This window comes from Bos grunniens, chromosome 18 (assembly GCF_055505025.1).
Source record: "Bos grunniens cultivar Pamir isolate PY7600 chromosome 18, Bosgru_T2T1.0, whole genome shotgun sequence".
Taxonomy (NCBI): Eukaryota; Metazoa; Chordata; class Mammalia; order Artiodactyla; family Bovidae; genus Bos; species Bos grunniens.
Window position 1 is genome coordinate 51,813,922 of NC_141182.1, and position 23,449 is coordinate 51,837,370.

A 23,449-nucleotide genomic window follows, 5' to 3' on the forward strand; every position below is an offset into this window, starting at 1 on the left:
TCTAATCAACCAGAAGCCAGGACTGCCCCCATGTGTTCATTGTGCTGCTGAAACAAGAGGCGGAGAAGACAACCAGAGGGACCGTGACCACCAGAGGGAGACTGGTTTGCCAGGTCAAGAAGGGCTATGTTTGGAAGCCAGGGGATGCATTGTGGGTAATACTGACTCGCCGGTGGCCCTGTTCAGCAGAAAGTGGCCAAAAGCCAATAAAGACAAGACTATTGAACACTTACTTCCTTTAGGAATGAAACCTTGTGTCTCAACGATGTCCAGAGGAGGTGTTGGCAGGTGGTAAGAGAATGTAGAAGGGGTGGTAGAAGCAGGCGGCTCTCATCACCACCAGCCACACAGTCAGGGCCTTTGCAGCTCTGTTATAGGCTTTCCCCCCATTTCCCTCTGATTGTGGTTCATAAAGAACTGACCATCTAAAGCTGTGGGCGTGTGACGCCTTGCCATTAGCACAAGGCAGTTCTATGATTAAGTACCAGACGGGAATTGTGTGTCTTCTGTATTGCGGACTCAAGGGGTGGGTTGTGCGGTTTCCTTTTTCACATTCATTCTCTCCCCTTCTCCCCCTGCCCTGTGCCGTGGGGACTGTTAGTGGGATCTCCCACCTTCCAGCTGGGTTCGGTCGATGGGGAGCCCCAGCAGGAGACCACAGGGAGGACACTGAGTGAAGTTGGGGTGTTAATTCCCCAGCTCCCTCCCTGTACTGTTGCTGTTGGCTGTGTGAATTTTTCAGCCTGAAGTTGGAGCTCCTGTCAAATAGCCATCTCCAGAGCGGGTTCTCTGAGTCTCTGTTTGCAACCCCTCTGTGTTGCAGTAAAGCAGCAACAGAAACACAGTGCTATCAGAACCAGGAAACTGCTCTAACCCTTATGTCTCCAAAACAGTCTCATGCTTTTGCAAATTGTCTCATTTAAAATCTCTTTTCAAGTTATGCAGGTGGAATGGGTCCCCATTTGAGCTGGGGCCCTGACTGCTAGGGAGAATCTGTATTGAAGTATACCTTCACCTCCGAGGTCACGGTCATGGGCACATACTTTTGACTGTAGCACCCTGGGGTGCTAGTGGTTAAAGAAAACAAAAACAAAAAAAAACCCCGCCTGCCGATGCAGGAGACTAAGAAATGCAAGTTGGATTCCTGGGTCAGGACCATCCCCTGGGGAAGGGCATGGCAACCCACTCCAGTATTCTTGCCTGGAAAATCCCATGGACAGAAGAGCCTGGTGGGCTACAGTCTATGGGGTCACACAGAATTGGACACGACTGAGCGACTAACACTTTCAGATTTTCACTTTCACTTTTCACAAAAGGGCAGAAATGAGTTCCAGGCAGAGGACCCAGAATGTGCAAAGGCCAGGGGGTAAGACAGTTGAGTCAAGTAAAGTTCAACTAACTCACTTGGGTGATTAAATGAGCTAAGACACCTGAAGTACCCTGTACACAGTGAGTGCTACGTAAAAGCCAGCAGGTATAATTATTGCACACCGGAGAAGGCAGTGGCACCCCACTCCAGTACTCTTGCCTGGAAAATCTCATGGGCGGAGGAGCCTGGTGGGCTGCAGTCCATGGGGTCGTTAAGAGTCAGACACGACTGAGCGACTTCACTTTCACTTTTCACTTTCATGCATTGGAGAAGGAAATGGCAACCCACTCCAGTGTTCTTGCCTGGAGAATCCCAGGGACGGGGGAGCCTGGTGGGCTGCCGTCTATGGGGTCACACAGAGTCGGACACGACTGAAGCGACTTAGCAGCAGCAGCAGCAGTGTGCACACATCCAGGGTATACCAACTTGGGCGTATTAGTGGTGGAGTAATATTCTCTCCTCCTGACAACACAGGCAATCCATAACCTCAAGCCTTGATTACAGCTCTGCTGCTGCTGCTGCTGCATTGCTTCAGTCGTGTCCGACTCTGTATGACCCCATAGATGGCAGCCCATCAGGCTCCCCCGTCCCTGGGATTCTCAAGGCAAGAACACTGGAGTGAGTTGCCATTTCCTTCTCCAATGCATAAAAGTGAAGAGTGAAAGTGAAGTCACTCAGTCGTGTCCGACTCTTAGTGACCCCATGGACTGCAGCCCACCAGGCTCCTCTGTCCATGGGATTTTCTGGGCAAGAGTACTGGAGTGGGGTGCCATTGCCTTCTCCAATTACGGCTCTAGGGAGCTGTAATGGACAGGCAAGAAACCACACACGTTTGAAGTATATAGTTCAATGAATTTTCATGTGCACACACACTCTGTAAGGTCATCAACACAGTTCAGATAGTGAATGTATCCATTCCACCCAAGTTTCCACATGGGGACTTCCACCTGGGGACATCCTGGCTGGCCCCATGGTGAAGAATCTGCCTTGAAATGCAGGGAACTCGGGATTCTATCCCTGGTCTGGGAAGATCCCACATGCCTCAGGGCAACTAAGTCAACTAAAGAAAAAAAGAAGAGAATCTGAAATTTTGAACAATTTTACATGTTTACCTAATATTTTTCCACATGAGCCTTTGTAATCCCTACCTCTGTACTCAGCCCCACCCTGATAGTACCCAGGCACTCACTCACCTTCTTTCAGTTACTATAGATTAGCTTGTAGTTTCCAGAATTGTATATAAATGAAATCTTATAGTATGTTCTCTTTTTTCATCTGGCCTCTTTCATTCAGTGTAATAATTTTTTATTGAAATGAAATTCACCAAATGGAAACCATTTTAAAGTGAACAATTCCGTGGCATTTAGCTCAGTCACAAGGTTGTATGACCACCACCTGCTGCTGCTGCTGCTGCTAAGTCACTTCAGTCATGTCTGACTCTGTGCGACCCCATAGACGGCAGCCCACCAGGCTCCCCCGTCCCTGGGATTCTCCAGGCAAGAACACTGGAGTGGGTTACCATTTCCTTCTCCAATGACCACCACCTAGATAGTCCTAAAATGCTTTCATCGCTTCCAAATAAAACTCTACTTATTAAGAGGTTGCTCCCAATTCCCCCATCCTCTAACGCCTGGAAACCACCAATTATGTCTCAATGGATTTACTTATTCTGATTATGTCATCAATGAATCATACAATATGTGACTTTTTGTGTCTGGCTTCTTCCAGAAATGGCTACCTACTCCAGTATTCTTGCCTGGAGAATCCCATGGACAGAAGAGCCTGATGGGCTACAGTCTATGGGGTCGCAAAAGAGTCAAACACAACTGAGCAACTAATCAATAACAGCAACGACCTATGGGCCTCTTTGCCCCTTTCCTTCTTCCTCCAGGGACGTTGCTTCAGTACGCACACAACTCCAGAGGCCACCATTCACACAGCCACCGTGTGAATCATAGCGCACAACCCATACAAATGTAGTGATGGCTCCATTGTATCTTTCCTTCCTTCCTTCCTCTCTCCCTTCCTTCAATAAATATTTATTGAGCATCTAGGCTCCGTCACGATAGTGGTGGAGACACAGTAGCAGATGACCAGAACATGCCTCTGTCCATGGAGCAAATTTTACACCTGCAAAACAGGGGCTTCCCTGGTGGCTCAGTGGTAAATCTGCTCTGTCAGTGCAGGAGATGTGGGTTCGATCCCTGATCCGGGAAGATTCCACATGCCTCGAAGCAACTAAGCCTCTGTGCCGTAACTATTGAGTCTATGCTCTAGAGACTGGGAACTGCAATTATCGAGCCCACGGGCCCCAACTGCTGAACCTGTGCACCCTGGCACTCATGCTCCGCAACAAGAGAAGCCACCACAATGAGAAGCCCGTGCACCGCAATGAAGAGTAGCCCCTGCTCTCTGCAACTAGAGAAAAGTCTACGCACCCATGAACACCCAACACAGCCAAAAATATAAATAAGCAAAATTATTATTTTAAAAATTCTTAAAAAAATAAACTTGTACATGCAAAGAAAAATAAAATGTATAAGGATGTTGAAATAAACATGTAATTGCAACTTTCATATTCATTTCTTTGTCTTCTGCTGCTGTTCTCAATCTTTTCTCCGTTTCCCCTCTCTTTCTCACACATTCACATCTGGCCTCTGCAGTCACAGATAGACACCTCCTATTCTTCCCTGTCTCTTCCTAGCCAGCATGCTAGAGCTGGTTTGTGCAGGTTTGCAAAAGCCAATTGTTAAATACTTAGGAATTTTTCGAGCTGGTTGTGAAAATGATTAGTAGCTTAAAACCAGACAGGATAAGAGAATTTACACCACAGAAATAGGCTGATGCTATGATGTTGTTTTTCTGAAAAGCTGATCTTCTAGCACACCACTATTCCATCTATTTCTGGCAAGGACACTTTGCTTTGCCAAGGAATATCCTAATTCTCTGATAGATATCCAGTCTCCACCACCACCTGTCCTCTCCCACCCCCGCCATTCCTCACTTCCCTCCTGGGTGGTGGGAAAGCGGAGGTTCTAGGACCGTGTTGTGCTGACAGTGGAGAGAACAGAAGAAGAGGAAGCATGAAGGAAGTTCATGAAAAAGGGAATAAAAAGGACAGCAGTATAGGAAGGCGGCGCTAGAGGTAAAGAACCCGGCTGTCGGTGCGGGAGACCTAAGAGACATGGTTTCCATCCCTGGGTGGGGAAGATCCCCTGGAGGAGGGCATGGCAACCCACTCCAGTATTCTTGCCTGGAGGATCCCATGGACAGAGGAGCTTGGCGGCCTACAGTCCATGGGGTCACAAAGGGTCAGACATGACTGAGCGACTAACACGCACACAGGAAGGAAAGAGAAGGAAAGAGAAGCAGGAATCCATGGGGGGCAAGGGTTCAGGTAGAGAGAGCAGAAGGACCAGGCAAGACTCACCGCCCAGTGTCCTCACAGGCAGTTGGGTCATTTCCCCATCTTGGGCCAGAAGGTGGCTGAGCTGCTAGGAGATGGGGAAACCACCTTCTCAAACTACCCTTAAACAGGGTGGGGGTGGGGACCCGCAGAGCTGGGCTCTGCAGGAAGGAGGGCTGGGGACCTGGACCAATGAGGTCTCGGGGCTAGGATGCCTCAGTCTCTAACTGTTGAGAGGGGCTGTGGGCCCAGACTCTTGGGTCAGAGGGGGAGCGGGGGAGGGGGCTGAATCCTGGGTCTAGGGAAGGAAGGAGGACACAGGTTCCTCCCCCCACCCCCCCACCCTGCCCCGTCCTCCCCCTGGATCCTCACCCTACTCACCTCACCCCCCACCAACCCCCCCGCACCCGCCACCACCTTTAAGCTATGGAGACTCAGAGGGAGGCCCTGGCCTCCTTTAGCAAGACCCTGTCCCCACCCTTTCCTGGACTACCTGGGTTGTGACAAGATATAAAAGTGCTGTTTCCGGGGAGAAAGAGCGGGAGCGAGCATTCCCGCCACCCAGACGATGAGCCCTGCCCTGCTGCTGGCCCTGCTGGGCATCACCCTCGCCCTGCCCGGTGAGTGAGAGACCCGGCCAGGGAGGGGATCCACCTGGAGGCTGAGCTTAGATGGATTTGTTCCTCCCATTTCAGGAGCGAGGGCCTTGAACTGCTACTCGGGGGTAGCGGAGACCATAAAGAATGTATCGGAACAGCCCTTTCGGTGGACGACTTCCCAAGTGAACTGTGGAGAAGGTTTGGGCTGCCAGGAAATGGTGTTGATCACCCAGAACGGTGAGACGGGCCCCGCGCCTGACTTGCAGCCTCTCCCTTGGAGAGATGTCCCTATCACCCCACCCTCCAGTCCTACCTGCATTCTGTGTACAAACTCAGAAGACCGCTCCCCGAAATACCAGGAGCGGCGCCCACCTTAGCTGCCCAGGGGCCTCCTCTGCACCCTTTCGGATGCACACCCTCCCTCTAGGACCCTGGAGTCTGACCCCACCCTGGCCTGCTTCTCTCTCCGTGCAGACCCCCTCCTGTACCTGGTGCTCATCAAGGGCTGCACCCAGGCAGCCAATCAGGAGGCCCGCGTCACCGACCACAGGGCAGGCCCCGGCCTGTCCATCGTCTCCTACACCCGGGTATGCCGGGAGAATCTGTGCAACGATCTCAGCACCAGCCTCCCTCTCTGGACCCCGCTCCGACCCACAGGTGCCGGAGGTTGGGGGGAGAAGGGGACTGCCCGGAGGAGGGGGGCAATGGGGTTGAGGGGGTTGGGGTGAGCACACAGGCAATGTTCTTTTAGAATGCCTCCCTGCCTCCCCTCGGCCCCGTCCAGCCTCCCCAGCACAGCTTCTTCCAGCAGTCCCTTAGCAGGGCACTGGACTGATGTTCCCTCATGTTCGACTACCCACCTCCGACTGCGGCTCTGGCCCTAACCTGCTGCCCACTCCTTCTTTTTTTCCCGTGGGGTTTGGGAACTTGCCCTTTGGGGTTTCAGCATCTCCTCTTCAGAACTGAAATTGACCTGTGGCTTCCCATTGTCCTCTTCTGTCTGAGATCATAAATCGGATTTCGCTCTGCCCTTTGTGTTTCTCTACTCTTGTGCATCGCTGGTGGACATGGGCATCTCGTCTTCTTCCACGGTTCAGTGGAGCCTCTGGGTCCTCCCAGGGCACCCCTCCCCTCCCCTTACTAGGCAGCCCTCCCCAAATCTCATGCTCCCTCCCCGCCTTGGTCTCTCTCTAGTCACGGGTCCTAATGCCCTGCTCCCCAGACCTTCCTGAGAGGAGGCCAGGGAGGCTAAGGGAGCTGATTCTTGGGAGCCGTGAGGAGCTGAAAAGCCGAGGAGGGTGGAGGGAAGGCGCCTGGTCTGAATTCAGAGCCCCCTTATTCCTCCCTCCCTTTGTCTCCCACCTCTCCAGTCCCAGGTTCTGTGCGGTGTCCAGTCTGCTTGTCTAGAGAAGGCTGTCTGTCGGCCCCAGAGATGACCTGCCCGGCCAAGAGCTCACACTGCTACAATGGGGTCCTCCAGCTCACTGCTGGTGACCCACCGGGAGGTGGGGTTGAGGCCAGGTTTGGGGGAGGCTGGGGGGTGGTGTGGGGCTGAGGATCAAGATCTGAGTCTCTTGGGGAGGAAAGGGAGGTGAGGATGGGGACCCTGAGGAGGGCGGGCCTGGCTTCCCCCTGAGTGTTGGCTGGTCCCAGTAACAGTGTCTCCGCCTTCTCCCACTTTCCAGGGAGCAGCACCAGCATACTCAAAGTCCAAGGATGCGTTTCTCAAGCAGGCTGCAACCTGCTGAATGGGACCCAGGAAGTCGGGCCCATCAGCCTGTGGGAGACTTGCATTCCTAAAGGTGAATGTCACGGCGACAAGACCAAGTGACAGGGGCGGAAGTTCCGGGGTATGATAACCCTGCGAAAGGCAGGCATCCAAACATATCCCACCAAAACCAGCATCACAGGTCATTCAGATGTTACTACTCACTCAGGCAGGTGTGATGGGAGGGATTGTCCCAGTAGGCACTTCGGGCGAGGATGCCAGGAAACAGAGAAGATACGTGGTCCAGGGAACAGATCTATAGGACAGGAGATCTATAGGACAGGTGTTTTAAATGATGCTGAGCCTGGCTCAGTTAGGACAGCCTGTCCAGGTGGGAGAGGAGCAACAGAGCTAGGAGAAAGGTCAGAGAGGCAAAGAGGGTGGGCCACATCGAATGCCACTCTATCCATTGTCTGCAGGAGTTGCCTGCTGGTTTCCCTGCTGGGCGTGACTAGCTGCTTCTGATTCTATTTCTCCACCTCCCCGACCTTGGGGTCTCTGGCTTCCCCTTGACCCCCACCCCAACTCTGGCATTCCACTCTCGCCCAACCCCCACCCCTGGTACCGGAGGCCCCAGCAGCCCTGCTGCAGAGAAAAAGTGATCAGAAGGATGTCAAGGGTGCTTCAGGTGTGACAGGGAAAGTAAGAGCCAAATGAGGACCCGTGGAGGGTTCCCACTCACGCATGGAAACCCAGTCCAGGTGGAACACCGGTGGATGAGCATGGCCTGGCGTGTCTTGATGTCAGGGAGCAGGATGAGGAGAGGGGTGGGGCGAGGAGGGAAGTGGGGTCTGGAGAAAGTGGGAGGAGGGTCCTCCCTGACCAAGCTTCAGGCAGAGAATTGAGTGAGTTCAGCAAACGTTCCTGTTTGGATCTCTCTGGCTGGACTGGGAGCTTTGAGGACAGAACCCGGATGTTCCTGACACCAAGGTTTTCAGCCTTGGGCAGCACAAGGGCTGGGTAAGGGTGGGTTCCCCAGGATGTGTTTGCTGACAGGAGTCCATACAGCATTCCAAGGTCTCCCGTGGAGACTCCAGAGGACTCAGACCCTGGCCCTGCCCTAAAGGGCCTCTGGGACTGGGAACAGAGACATCACAGACACAGGTAGCCATGAGGCTGTCATGAGGGGGCTTGGGGGAGCTCAGAGTAAGAAGATACTGATGTTCTGGGAGGGGGAGATCGGGGAGGACTTCACAGAGGAGGTGACCTATGACCCATGTCTTAATGATGAGCTGCTGTTCATTCACAGAAGAGGAAAGGGGCGCAAACAGGCAGAGGAGACAGTATGGGCAAAGGCTTGGAGGTGGGGGCAGCCTGCTGCTTTCAAGAAGGCTCCCTGGGCTCTGCCTGAGGAGGGCTCATGGCGAGGATGAGGTACAGCTGGGAGCAGTCAGCAATGACAAGTTTTCCAGGTGGACAAGGTGAGTGTGGGTGGTGAAGGCAGAGCCCTTCCAAGCAGAAGGAATGCCCTGCTGTGTCTTGGGACTGGATGTTGGTGGGGGAGCAGAGAGGTAGGTGGGGGTCCTGGTGGTGGGTCAAATAGCTTCCTAGCCAGACTGATGGGGCTGGCCTTTCTGCTAAAGGCAGGGGAGCCATGGTTAGGGAGGGACAGAGTCTGCATCTTTATTTTTAATTAATGCTAGTTTATTTATTTGGCCCTCATCTCTGGGACTAGCAGGCATATTAGGTAACATAATCCAGCAGACACTCAGAAACAAATCAGACACATGCCACATGCACCACACATCACAATGCACACAACACGCAATACACACGAGAGACACAACCATGCACACTGTGCCATGTACCACCACACACGTGTTTCCTTACCTCTCACACACCATACAACACCACATGCCACACCCAGCACACACCCAACACCCAACACACACACACAGCACAGAGATGCGGGACATGCACCATGGTACACTCATATGACAAACACACCACATTCATCACCAACACACTCTGTCACTATACGTACACACCACACATCACACACCCACCCACCGTGCACATTTCACACATTCCCATACTACCCCACACCCTCCACAGGCCCGCTACATATTCACACACCCCACACATATCCCACATATGTGTGCTGCCCAGACCACACATGTGTCACATAAAACACAGCCATTACGCCACAAATGGGTATTCCTCATATATGTCCCTATTTTGTTGGCTTTCAGCATCAAAGCCAGATCTTTTTTAAAAATTGTTTATTTATTGATATATGTGGCTACACTGGGTCGTCCACGACTGAGCGGCTTCACTTTCACTTTTCACTTTCATGCATTGGAGAAAGAAATGGCAACCCACTCCAGTATTCTTGCCTGGAGAATCCCAGGGACGGGGGAGCCTGGTGGGCTGCTGTCTATGGGGTCGCACAGAGTCGGACACGACTGAAGCGACTTAGCAGCAGCAGCAGCAGCAGCAGCAGCAGCAGCACTGGGTCTTAGTTGAGACATGTGAATTCTTAGTTGTGGCATGTGGAGTCTAGTCCCCAACCAGGGATTGAACCTGGGCCCCCTGCAATAGGACTGTGGTGTCTTAGCCACTGGACCAAAAGGGAAGCCCCCAGCTAGAGTGGAGCAAGATGTCAGGGAGTAAGTGGAGAACAGAAGGGCATCCCAGGGAACAGCTCCTGGAAGGCACGGGGGCAGGAAAGGACAGGGTGCAAAACGGGCCACCGCAGGAGCCCAGACTGAAGAAGAACCGAAGGTCCAGGATTTTAACAGCCTTGACTGTCCCCCTAAGGAACTGGATCCTGGTTCCAGCTAGAGCAGTGGGCCAGCCCAGCCTGGGAGAGCACAACCGTTAAGAGCTTAGCATCTGAATGGAAAGACATGGGTTTCAGTCTGGGCTCTGCCACTGAACCAGCTTTTGAGGATTACCACTGCTTAGAGCCTCTTTCACCAAGTTCAGAGAGGAGGAGACTCTCACTGATGGTCAGAGGTGGCAGAGCATATCCAAAGGCACTAGGGCAGACATGTGCCTCCATGTGTGTTTCAAAGAAGACTCCAGAAGTCAGTGGGACTCCAACAGAGTGATTAAGCGGGAGCAGAGCAGGACAGGAGGACTGTGCAGAGGAAGGAGGGCACCTCAGGTAGAGCCTTTGGGGCCATTTTAAGGACTTAGAATTTTATTCTGAATGGGTTGAGGATCTACTGGAGTTTTCTGAGCAAAGGATTGATGTGAATCAACCTTTCTTTTATAGGAATCATTCTGAATGCCTGGTGGAGAATAGAGTGAAGGGGAAGTGGGCATGGGGGAGGGGACCCTCCAGGGAGACTCAGGAAGAAGCAGGTGAGAGCCAAGGAGTCTTAGACCCTGGTGGAAGCTGTGGAGGAGGTGAGAAGTGGTCAGGTTTTGGAGGGATTTTGCAGCTTCAGCCAACAGGATTTCCTGATGGGTGCAACATGGGGTGTAAGAGAGGAGGGATTGTCGAGAATAACAGCAATGTCTTCAACTTGAGCAACTGCAAGAAAGGAGGTGCCATTGGCCAAGACGGGAAAGACAGGGGTAGGCAGAGTGGGAACCAGGCTGGGAGGAAGGCTGCAGGACCCATGAAGTGTCTGTGAAGTGGGGGAATGAGTGATCCTCCTTCATGGGGGCTGTTGTGAAGGTTAACACATTTGTGGGTTACTTGCACGGTCAGCCCTGACAGTTTCTGCATCAGGAGACACATCCCAGCTGATCATGTGATGGTCTCAAGAGTTGGTCTAATGGTTTTCAAACTAGACTGCAGAGGGCTACAGGGGCTGAGGCGTCCCAGGATGGTCATCAATCCTCCTCTTCCCCATCACTCCCTGCAAGGAGCCAGAATAATGCCTGAGTTCCCAGCCTAGCTCCTAACTCACTCGCAGTGGGACACTGGGCAAGCTGCTTTCAAAACTCCTCTGTTTCTCACTTTGAAAATCGGGGTGATGATGATGACAACCTGCTTGGGGTAGGGGGGTGCCAGGAGGAAATGAAGCAATCCAGGTGAGGTGAACTTCTGGGGAGGGTTCATCCTTGGAAACTGATCACGGCAGCTGGGCACCTTTTAAGTGTTCAGTGCACACAAGGCATTGGAGTATTTCTGTTTGGAACATAGCGTTGCTCAGTGAAGACATATATGGTGTCAGGCTACATTTCTCTTTATCCAGATGAGGACCTTGAGGCCCAGAGAGGGAAGTAGAGATTGACTCAGGCTAAGGAAGAGCCATCTGTCTCCATCACAGCTGATGGAAAGAGCAGCTGTCCTCAGGGGGCATTGAGAAAAGCCTCTGCGGTGTGTTTGAGCAGAAACAGGGTAAAGAATAAGGATGGGGCTCAGACTTCCAAAACGAAAGAAGTGAAAGTGTTAGTCACTCAGTCATGTCTGATTCTTTTGCAACCCCATGGACCGTAGCCAGGCTCCTCTGTCCATGGGATTCTCCAGGCAAGAATACTGGAGTGGGTGGCCATTCTCTTCTCCAGGGGATCCTCCTGACCCAGGAATTGAATCCGAATCTCCCACATTGCAAGCAGATTGTTTATCATCTGAGCCACCAGGGAAGCCCTGAAGGTCCCTTCTAAATCTGAGGTTGAGGGACCCAGTGGCCCATCGGGCTTGCAGGGTAGTTCAAGAATGTGAGCATCTTCCCAAGCATAGGACCAGAAGGAAGACACACAGCGGGTCCCTGGCTTCCACAGACCCTGGTGATTCTTTCTCCGCAGGTGCTCTGACCTGTTATCGGGGTATCATGCTGCAGATGTCTCCAAACCTGAGCCAGGACCCTGTCGATTGGTCCACAACTACGGAGCAGCAGTGTAACCCTGGGGAGGTGTGTCAGGAGACCCTTCTGCTCATAGATGTAGGTGCGTGGGCTGCGCAAGAGGGCGAGACCCCTGCATGGGGTCCTGTGTCTCCCTGCCTTGGATTTTTAAAAAATTAATTAATTTATTTTAACTGGAGGTTAATTATTTTACAATATTGTAGTGGTTTTGCCATACGTTGACATGAATCAGCCATGGGTGTACCTGTGTTCCCCATCCTGAACCCCCTCCTACCTCCCTCCCCATCTCATCCCTCAGCATCATCCCAGTGCACCAGCCCTGAGCACCCTGTCTCATGCATCGAATCTGGACTGGTGATCTGTTTCACATATGATAATATACCTGTTTCAATGTCATTCTCTCAAATCATCCCACCCTCACCTTCTCTCAGAGTCCAAGTCTGTTCTTTACATCTGTGTCTCTCTTGCTGTCTCGCATATAGGGTCATCGTTATCATCTTTCTAAATTCCATATATATGCGTTAATATACTGTATTGGTGTTTTTCTTTCTGACTTACTTCACTCTGTATAATAGGCTCCATTTTCATCCACTTCATTAGAACTGATTCAAATGCATTCTTTTTAATAGCTGAGTAATATTCCATTGTGTATATGTACCACAGCTTTCTTATCCATTCGTCTGCCGATGGACATCTAGGTTGCTTCCATGTCCTGGCTATTATAAACAGTACTGCAATGAACATTGGGGGTACACATGTCTCTTTTAATTCTGGTTTCCTCAGTGTGTATGCCCAGGAGTGGGATTGCTGGGTCATATCCTGCCTTGGATTTAAAAAAAAATACTTACCTGTTTATTTTGGCTGCTCTGGATCTTCGTTGCAGCATGGGCTTTTCTCTAGTTGCGGAGAGCGGGGGCTATGCTCTAGTTGCTGTGCACCGGCTTCACACTGGTCTCTTGTTGGGGAGCACAGGCTCTAGGGCATGCGGGCTTCAGTAATTGCAGCTCACGCGCTTGGTTGCCCCGCAGCTTGTGGGATCTTCCTGGACCAGGGATCAAACCGGTGTCCCCTGCATTGCAAGGAATCCTCCTTAAGGGGTTAAGGAATTTTAACCACTGGAGCACCAGGGAAGCCCCCTGCCCTGGATTCTGTGCACTAAATTTCCTGCCACAGTCCCTTCAGGCTTGCACTTCTAAGTCCAGTTCTTCCTCTATCTGTGCCTTGGTTTCCCCTTCTGAAAATCGGGACGAGATGATGGCAGTAACAGTAACCTACTTCACAGGGTGGTGACTAGGATATAGCCGGTAGTCCAGGCAAAGGGCTGAGAACAGAGCCGGCACAAAGAAAGCTTTTGCTTAGTCACTTCAGTCGTGTCCAGCTCTTAACTCATTTCATTCAAAGTCTAAGGAACTGCTGTGGTGTGTCAGGCACTGTTCTTGTAGCTTTACAGGCCAGTGGAGAAGCTGCAGGCAAAACGAAACAAAAGAGTGAGATATCATGTGTGAAGACAAGAGCTGTGGACAGAAGTCCAGTGGGGACGGGAGATCGGGAGAATGATGTGAAGGTTGCAATTTGTGCTCTGAAGGCTCCCTGTCAACTAAAAAACCCCCAAACCTAGAAGTTGAGAGTTATTTATTCAGTGGGAATGTTATACACATTTGCAGCAAGCGGCAGGTAATCTGAATAGGAAAGATTACTGTTAAGAGAAAACTAAATGTCTCACATGAAGAGATTTAGCAATCTTCTATCCTCTATGGGAAGATGCAAATGTCCAGACTTGCTGAAATCATTTCCTTCGTATTTGTTGTTGTTGTTGTTCAGTCGCTCAGTTGTGTCTGACCCTTTGCAACCCCATGAACTGTAGCACACTATGCTTCCCGGTCCTTCACCATCTCCCAGAGCTTGCTCAAACTCATGTCCATTGAGTCGGTGATGCCATCCAACCATCTCATCCTCTGTCGTCCCCTTCTCCTCCTGCCCTCAATCTTTCCCAGCATCAGGGTCTTTTCTAGTGTGTCGGCTCTTTGTATCAGGTGGCCAGAATATTGTGGCTTCATATGCATCTAGCTATCTGGGGCCAGTCCTGCTTTTTTTATTGTTCACAAACTAATTTCTTGTTTATCATAAGAGATGGCAAATGTGGTGGATGGCTGCCTCTTTTTCTCTCTCTCTCTCTTTCTCTTTCTCTCTCACACACACACACACCCAGCTCCTCAGCACTTTCAGAGGGGAGGAAGTAGCTGCTGGCTTCCAAATACATGGCTTAGTTTCACCTGGGCTCAGAAATCTGCATTACACACACACACACACACACACACACACACACACACACACACACGCAGAGCTCCTACTGGCTTCCAAAAACCTGGCTTTGTTTCGTCTGGGCTCAGAAATTTGCATTTGAAAAAGACGTGTTGACTGGTAGGGTTTAGAGCAGAAAACGTTCCGTTTCCCACGGGAAATTCCGAGGACCTTCTACTCCGAAGGTGACATTTGAGCCGGAAATGAGAGGCAGCAGATCTGGAAGAGGACCCGACTCTGGCCCCAGGCTGCCCTGTGCTCTCTACAGGACCTGTGCCCCGGTCATCGTCACATACCTGTCCCCTGCCTGACGAGCCCCTGACTCCGCCACCCTTGGAGCCTCCACTCTCGCCGCCCAGCTTTCTCTCTCTCACCCCTCAGGACCCAGGTCGATCCTGCTGGGGAGCAAAGGCTGCAGCCAGGTCAATATCCAGGGTGACTTCATGCACTCGAGGCCCCCCGGAGTGCTGGTCGCCTCCTATGCCCGGGTCTGCTCCTCCGACTACTGCAACTCGGCTGCCAGCAGCAGCGTCCTGGTCAATGCCCTCCCTCGTCCAGGTGTGTGATGCCAGCGGGCTGGGTGGGACCCGGGGTAGGGAGAGATGGGGCCCCAGAGACACATCTCAGCGCTCAAGGAGGGTGGCCGCGGCTAGGCGCAGGGCTGTGTGTTCCCAACCTTCTCTCTGCTCCCCAGCCCCCCCGGCCCCAGGACACCTGCAATGTCCCGTCTGTCTGGCCCTTGGATCCTGCTCACAAAGCTCTAACGTGATGTGTCCTAAGGGCACCAGTCACTGTTACAAGGGTCAGATTTTTCTCCGGGGAGGTGAGTACTGAATGTCAGGTCCCGAGGAGGAATGGGCTAGGGGGCTGGATTCACAGGGTCCCGAGGTGGGAGAGTGCTTGAGACCCTGGTGTTGCGGTCCATGCACAGGCTGGAAAAGAATTTCCAGATATGGGGCAGAACGAGAGGAGAATAAAGTTTAATAGACTGGGAAAACCAAACAGTGGGCTGGTTCAAGGGAGAGCCAAACCCTTTCGCAGGCTAGTAGCCAATTTTTACAGCCTCAAGACAGAGAAAATTCCTACTGGAATGGTGGCATTAGGTGATTGGTTAGGATGCTATGGGGTGGGTATTTTATCTACTACCGGATCAGGGAACTGGTCGGTTTAGATCCAGAGGCTCATGGCAACAGTTGCTATGGGGCTTGGTCAGTTCCAGAGATTTTTATCCTGTGACCTTGGTACAGGGCTCCACACCTATGACCTTGGTATAGGGCTCCATACCTGGCTCACGACTTTGGGGGTGGAGCGGCTTGGGGACCCAGATTTTCTAGGTCTGAGGGAGGAGGGGACTAAGAGCCTGGTCTCTTGGTCTGAGGTGGAGTAGGGGAAGGCCTAGGAATAATAGGGTCTAGGAACTTAAGCATGAGGAGCTTTGAACCCTCCCTGACTCTATCTTCTCTGTCTAGGTGGGTTGACCGCCCCAGTGGACATCCAGGGCTGCGTGGCCCACCCTTCCAGCACCTTGTTGGGCCGTAGGTGGAGTATCGGGGTCTTCACTGTGACTGAGACCCGTGAGGGTGGCGCTGAGGTGGATGAGCCTCTAATCTCAAGTGGAGCTGCCCCTGGCCCTTCCCTGGCTTGGGCAGTGGGGCTGGCCCTAGCCCTTTGGTGTGGGGCTCCCTCCTTGCTGGCCTTGTTCCCCCAGGATCCTTAGCTCCTGTTGACTCCCCACGCCCCACCTCTCCCTCTGACCTCATAACTCAACAGCCTTGGACACTGAATCATGCCCCAGTCCTCATCACCACCCCCTCCACCACCACCACACACACACACACACACACACACACACACACGCACACTATCTGACCTGGTGACAGCATATGGAAGGGCCTGAGAACAGCTGAACTGATCCTCTGGGAGGAGGGACATTCAACCAGTGGCCACCTGTGTGTGATAATAAAGACATTGTCCTTTTGCCACATGCAAGGGTTTCTCTATGTGAGGGTAGGGCAGGGCTCCCAGAGATCTGACATGAAGGAGGAGAGGAAGCTGGTGAGAGAGTCACCATCTCGGGTCATCCTTCACTGATCTGGTCCACAGCCCCCCTGGACCAGCTTGGGTGGTAGCAGAGTCTTCCAGGTGCTGCAAGCAGAAGTATTAGGGCCTCTTGGGGAGGGGGGTGCTTTCCAGGCAGCTCAGCAGTAAAGAATCTGCCTGCAATGCAGGAGACCTGGGTTCGATCCCTGAGTGGGGAAGATCCCCCACAGGAGGGCATGGCAACCCACTCCAATGTTCTTGCTTGGAAAATTCCATGGACAGAGGAACCTGGCGGGCTACAGTCCATGGTGTTGCAAAGAGTCAGACAGGACTGAGCCACTCAGCACACACATAAAATGACTTCGGAAGTGAAGGTGTGCCAATGAGGCTTCTATTTTAGTAGCCAGCACCAACAGGGGGCTCACCCCACTTGAATAAATTGACACAATGGTTTATGTGAAGCAGAGAAATGAGAGGGTTGGCACCATTTCCTGAGGCTGATATCATTGGGTCTGTTGTCATAGGCTTGAAAGACTAAGAAGTCATTACTGTTATTAGAATCTGGAAGGGGGTGGTGTTTAGAGAGGGGTGCCTGACAGGAGCTGTGATCTCAGGCTGAAAAATCCACCCAACCCACAGCGACACTACAGGGAGGGAGCTGGGGAATTAACACCCCAACTTCACTTAGTGTCCTCCCTGTGGGTCTCCTGCTGGGGCTCCCCATCGACTGAACCCAGCTGGAAGGTGGGAGATCCCACTAACAGTCCCCACGGCACAGGGCAGGGGGAGAAGGGGAGAGAATGAATGTGAAAAAGGAAACCGCACAACCCACCCCTTGAGTCCGCAATACAGAAGACACACAATTCCCGTCTGGTACTTAATCATAGAACTGTCTTGTGCTAATGGCAAGGGGTCACACACCCACAGCTTTAGATGACCAGTTCTTCATGAACCACAGTCAGAGGAAGATGGGGGAAAACCTATAACAGAGCTGCAAAGGCCCTGACTGTGCGGCTGGTGGTAATGAGAGCCACCTGCTTCTACCACCCCTTCTACGTTCTCTTACCACCTGCCAACACCTCCTCTGGACATCGTTGAGACACAAGGTTTCATTCCTAAAGGAAGTAAGTGTTCAATAGTCTTGTCTTTATTGGCTTTTGGCCACTTTCTGCTAAACAGGGCCACCGGCGAGTCAGTATTACCTACAACGCATCCCCTGGCTTCCAAACATAGTCCTCCTTGACCTGGCAAACCAGCCTTCCTCTGGTGGTCACGGTCCCTCTGGTCGTCTTCTCCGCCTCTTGTTTCAGCAGCAGAAGGAACACAAAATAGCATGGGGGCAGTCCTGGCTTCTGGTTGATTAGAGCTCTGATTGGGTTTCTCACCCACACCAAGCCCAAGGTCACAGAGACCAGGAGCAAAAATGCTTTAAGTGGGTTGTCATGTGTACTGATGGGCGGGGACACTCCCTTATCCTCCCCTGTGTCATGGACCCCTGCATTCTGGCTCTAGGGCAGGTGACACGATAGACTGGCCACTTTGAGACCTAGAGCATCTCCTGTTGGGTGGCAAGGTACCTTCTCTACCTGGTGCCTTCAAAAGCCATCATGGCCATTCGACCCTTCTGATAAGCCAACTGTGTCTGTATAGTGGGGCACCTGGAAGTCAGTGAGCTCCATGCGGGGAGTTAACTGCCTCAGTTCCTTTGCCTTAAAATATGTCCTCTAGTTGGAAGTGATACTTCATGGGAGGACTTCCCTGATGGTCCTGTGATTAAGACTCCACCTGTCAGTGCAGGGGCCAGGGGTTCAATCCCTGGTCCAGGAAGATCCCACAGGCCATGTGGCAAATAAGCTTGTACGCCACAACTACTGAACCTACATGCCCTAGAGCCCATGCTCCGCAACAAGAGAAGCCACAGCAATAAGAAGCCTGTGCACCACAACTAGAGAAAGCCCATGTAGCAAGGAAGACCTAGGGCAGCAAAAAAAAAAAAAAGAAAGAAATTTAATTAACTAATTAATTAACTTTAAAAAACTTCGTGGGATCCTGTAGCAATAGAGCAGACATTTCCTAAGTCCCCAGATGGCAGTGTTGACAGAAGCAGTGAGGACAAGGAAGGCAGAACAGCATCCACAGAGTGTATTACCCTGTGGGGAGAAAGGTCAGTCCCGAGAGTTGGGTATATGTCCTGAAGAGTCCTGCTGTAGAAAGATGTCATAACAGGCTGAGATTGGCCTCTGCCTTTGTGGGTTTGGGTACTGAGTGGAGTCAACAGCCAGGTCACCTGGAGAGAGTTAGCTCACTTGTTGTCACTGCATGGAGACATTAGTTAACTCACTAACCCAATAGAGTAGTAATTCTATCCCCAGATGCTTGAACTAATACCTCCACTCCTATATTCCCTGTGAAAGATTTTGGCCCCATGAAGCCTTCCCCTTGGTCCTGTCTAGTCTCACACCCTTAGAATCGGTATCAGTCGGAGTCCAGGCATGTGTCAGGAACCACATGCTAATTTTAACAGGTAAAGTTTTTTGTTTTGTTTTTGTTTTGGCCACGTAGCACGTGGGATCTTAGTTCCCTGACCAGGGATTGAACCCCAGTTAGTATAAGGAATCATTATCGGACTTCCCTGAGAGTCCAGTGGCTAAGACTCTGCCCTTCCAATGCACGGGGCTTGGGTTCAATCCCTGGCCGGGGAGTGAGATCCCACACGCTGCAACAAAGACTGAAGACCCCAAGTGCTGCAACTAAGACCTAGCACAACAAAATAAATAAAAATAAATATTAAAAAGGGGAAATATTTAAAAATAAAAGAATCATGAGGGAATTCCCTGGTGGTCCAATGGCTAGGGCTCTGAGCTTCCACTGCGGGGGACATGGTTCCATCTCTAGTCAGGAACTAAGATCCATAAGGCCAAAAAGGAAAGAAAGAATCATTATCTAGAAACACGGGGTGAGGATTAAGAGGGAATTGGTTACTAAGCCTAAAGAACACAGGGCTTTCCAGGTGGCGCTAGTGGTAAAGAACCTGCCTGCCAGTGCAGGAGATGTAAGAGACAGGGGTTTGATCCCTGGGTCGGGAAGATCCCCTGGAGAAGGGCATGGCAACATACTCCAGTATTCTTGCCTGGAGAATTCCATGGATGGAGGAGCCTGGGAGGCTGTAGTCCATAGGGTCGCACCAAGTCGGACACGACTGAGCGACTTAGCTTATGACAAAGATAAGAGAATAGTTCATCTAGGGAGGAACCTCCTTACTTGGGGCCAGAAGACAAGCTCTTCAGCCTGCAGTGTCCCTCTACCACCCTCTACTGGCAAAGCCTAACATTGTGCCTGGAGATGAACAAAATTGCTTGCAGGATCCAGCAGGGCAATGAAGAGCTAATCTGGAGCTGAGAGGCCATAACTGGCACAGAATCTGCTCATACACACGCTCTGGGATTCCTGCCCGTGCAAACTGGTGAGGTTCTCAAACGCTCTCAATGTGTGGCATGTACATGCTAAACCAAGTCCTGTGCTTCTTTGGACTACATTAGAAATTCGTTCTTGTGGGTCTGGAGGAGAAGCAGTTTCCTATGAGTGGTCTCTATCCCACATCTGAGAGTCACACTCCCTTAACACAGACTGGCAACATTGAACATTTTCCTGGCAGTGCATCTCTGCAACCCTTTCACTCAAGCCTTAGGCTTGGTCCTCAGCCATATCTGCCCTGTGACTGGAAACAAGAGATGTTCTGCCAAGGGAGTTTTCTGATTGTCTATCACATTTCCATTTGGACAATCTTATCTTTCCATTGCTCCTCTTCCCCCACGTTTGCTCACTAGGGTCATCGGAAGAAACAGCCGACTCCCCAGTCAACCTGTGCAGCACCACTGTTGCCGTAGTAACAAAGTGCCACACCCACTTCAGCTCCCAACACCTTGCTTTCCATCTGCACTTCTTTCACTGCTACCCCAGTGATAACTTGACCAACTATGAAATTGTCACAGGACTTCTCTCACCTGTGCCCTATCTTTTTCCATCAAGGTGGTCATCCCTGTGCTTCTCCCATGTAGTGGAAACCTAATCCCAGAATACAGTTTTGTTTGTCTGTTGCTGGATGCCACTGCTGATCCAAATTTCTGAATTGGTCAGGGTCCTGGCTTCAGGTTCAGTCGCTTAGTCGTGTCCAGCTATTTGTGACCCTATGAACTATAGCTTGCCAAGTCCTCCAGGCTCCTCTGTCCATGGGATTTTCCAAGGAAGAATACTGCAGTGGGTTGTCATTTCCTATTCCAGGGATCTTCCTGACCCAGGAGTTGAACCCTCATCTCCTGCATTGGCAATGGATTCTTTACCACTGAGCTACCTGGTAGCAGGAAATAAATTGTTCACCCAAGTTGGGTAACAAGTAGAATTTTATTAAGGGGAGAGCTGATTACAATTATTAATACTGGATCCAGGGAAACCACAAAGGATGGTGCAGGAGTTGGGAGTAATCATATGTTTTATTTAATTTTATTTATTTTTGGCTGTGCTGCACAGCTTGTAGGATCTCAGTTCCCCATCTAGGAACCCAGGCCATGGCAGTGAAAGCCCAGAATCATATCCACTAAGCCACCAGGGAACTCCTCCATGTATTTGAAACATATGATTGCAACAATATATAACAAAGAGGATTGCTCTGACCACAAATGCTCTACATCTAGGGCGAGGGGTGCCATGCACTTCATCGATTTATAACTGGCATGAAAAGGCCCAGTACTGAAATGGGGGTGCCGGGGACCAGCCCTGGCTGATCCAGGGAATTCGAAGCGGGGACGGCGTTGGTGAGGATCAGGAAACAACTGCTTAATTAAACGTTTATTAAGGATATAAAGAGTGGTGAAATAAGGATAGCTCAGCGAAGAAATTCAGTGAAGAAAAGAGGCTGAATAAAATTCCAAAGCAGGGAATTTACGTCACCTACGAAGGCCGCAGGCGTCCTCCCGTTCTCCCGAAGGAGAGGAGATGCTAAGGCCTCCCCGGTCAGATCTTAGAAGCCCAGGCAAAATTAGTAGGCTTGACGAGCTTCCCTGCCTCAGAGGAAAAGTTCAGCTAGAAGGTGAAAGAAAGAACGACATGGGGAGACCAAATTCTGGTGAACAAAAGGACATACTTTATTTTCCAAAGCAGTTTTATACCTTAAGTTGTGCATAGAGGATAATGGGGGAAGGGGTAGAGGCATGCAAAGACAGCAGTTCCTGATCCTTATCGAAGTCAGGCTTTCAAACTTATCATATGCAAAAGTTTAGGTGATTTACATCATCTTCTGGCCAGGAAGCCTGTTAACATTTTAAGAAACTTATTTTTCTCTAAAGGTGATTATTCTAAAGTCAGGCACCAGCCTCCAAAAAGCATTGGAGAAAGTTGCATTCCTATAGGGCAAAGGTGAGGTGGGCTCAATCAAGAAAAGAATTAACTCAAGGGTCCAAGATTACAAACATTGAGGCAACTACTTACATTTCTATACACCCATTATATCAATCAATACACCGCCAAGGACACAGTAGGTAAGGGATATGGAGACTTAGCAGCAAACATTGGCCCAACAAGTGAAAAACCCTTCACCAATACAATTTCTAATCAATCTTTTAACTACTCAAAGCAATCTGTGTTTAGACAGTTTAGAACATCTCCTGCCTCTCACAGTTGGGAGGCTCTGAACAATCACATGTTGCCGGAAAAAACCTATTCAGGCAGGCTAGAGGACTTCCAAAGGAGTTTGTAGGTTGAAACACTGTCACACGCAGGAACTATTAACTGGAGCTGTAAGCTAACTCTTTTTTCAGAGAGAGGTAGTGGGGGACAGCCCCCCGTAAAGTCAGAGGTGTAGGTGAAAGCACAAAGCAGAAAGTAGGCAGACTCTGGTTTTGGGGGTAGATTGCTCGAGAATTTCCAGGGAGACTCCTGAGGCTTGATCCCGCCTTTGCGTATGTCAAGCCTCCTTCCTCATGACCTTTGTCACGGGCGGAGTTCGCTCCCCACATCGGGAGAGAGCTCCTTTCTACATAAATCCACACTCGAACACAAAGCCACGTGCACTCATGGTGTGCTGGTAAATGAACATCTGCCTCCCTGAAGGGAGAAATAAAAGCTCTGATCTGTAGCATTTGCCAATGTCCTTGGTGTAAATACTCCCACTGTGGCTGATTTCAAGCTATCACGATGTCCCTGCCTATGGAGTTGGGAAGAAATAACCATGCAGGAGACACAGGTTTGATCCCTGGGTCAGGAAGATCCCCTGGAAGAGGAAATGGAAACCCACTCTAGTATTCTTTCCTGGAGAATCCCATGGACAGAGGAGCCTGGCGGGCTACAGTCCATGGGGTCATAAAAGAGTCAGACACGATTGAGAGATTGTGTACACACACACACACCATACAAATACAATAGTTATAAATAGCCTCAAGAGCATAGATAATAGTAAAATAGTAGATAATTTAGGAAGTGATGATTTTTGAGTATTTATTACCTTTGTTTTAAAAATGTTATTTATTTATGGCTAAGCAGGCTTTCTCTAGTTGCAGTGTACGTGGTTCTCATTTTGCTGGCTTCTCTTGTTGTGGAGCACAGGCTCTAGGGTGTGCGAACTTCAGTAGCTGCAGTGCACATGCTCAATAGCTGTGGCACGTGGGCTTAGTTGCCCTGAAGCATGTGGAATCTTCCCAGACCAGGGATCGAACCTGGGTCCCCTCGCATTGGCAGGAAGGTTCTTAACCACTGGACTACTAGGGAAGTCCTACCTTTGCTTCAACATAATTTAGTTTTAAGTTGACAAAATTTAATTTTTAATAGTGGTTGTATTTAGCAACTGGCTTGAAAAACTGAAAATTGACTCTCATGAACCAGGTGGAACCACTGAACCACTCCCAGCACAGCATGGCCCATATCCCAGAGAGAGCCAGTGAGCACAAGTGCTCTTGCACAACCTACCCTGACAGCCCTCAAAGATCCCCTGAGCTCTCAATTCTTAAAGAACAGATCCTTATTCTTCCTTCCATCTCTAAACCCATCAGGGTAACCTCACCCAGTGTGGGTGGGTAAGGGACCAAGTTGGCTCACTGCCAGAAGCACGGGCACCTCAATATCCAAGATTTGTGGTGTGTGAGCATTGAAGCCAGCAACACTGTGGGTCTCCCTATTACGTCTTGAGAACCTACCCGAGATGACCAACACCTA

The 23,449-nt window shown here is 50.7% G+C and overlaps 1 protein-coding gene across 3 annotated transcripts; it reads left to right on the plus strand.

Annotated features, from left to right (window-relative positions):
* Positions 1–5,217: 5,217 nt before the first annotated feature.
* Positions 5,218–16,190, plus strand: CD177 (CD177 molecule). Of its 3 annotated transcripts, XM_086352875.1 has the most exons (9): positions 5,218–5,395; positions 5,471–5,611; positions 5,849–6,031; positions 6,745–6,879; positions 7,060–7,176; positions 11,847–11,987; positions 14,588–14,764; positions 14,901–15,029; positions 15,676–16,190. In XM_086352875.1, exons 1-9 carry the CDS (start codon positions 5,344–5,346, stop codon positions 15,921–15,923), a joined length of 1,323 nt encoding a protein of 440 aa, XP_086209001.1. In that variant the 5' UTR covers positions 5,218–5,343; the 3' UTR covers positions 15,924–16,190. The 3 variants fall into 3 exon arrangements, with proteins under 3 accessions (XP_086209001.1, XP_086209002.1, XP_086209003.1); XM_086352876.1 differs by lacking the exons at positions 5,218–5,395; positions 5,471–5,611; positions 5,849–6,031; positions 6,745–6,879; positions 7,060–7,176 and adding an exon at positions 8,380–8,563; XM_086352877.1 differs by lacking the exons at positions 5,218–5,395; positions 5,471–5,611; positions 5,849–6,031; positions 6,745–6,879; positions 7,060–7,176 and adding an exon at positions 8,561–8,653.
* Positions 16,191–23,449: the final 7,259 nt, after the last annotated feature.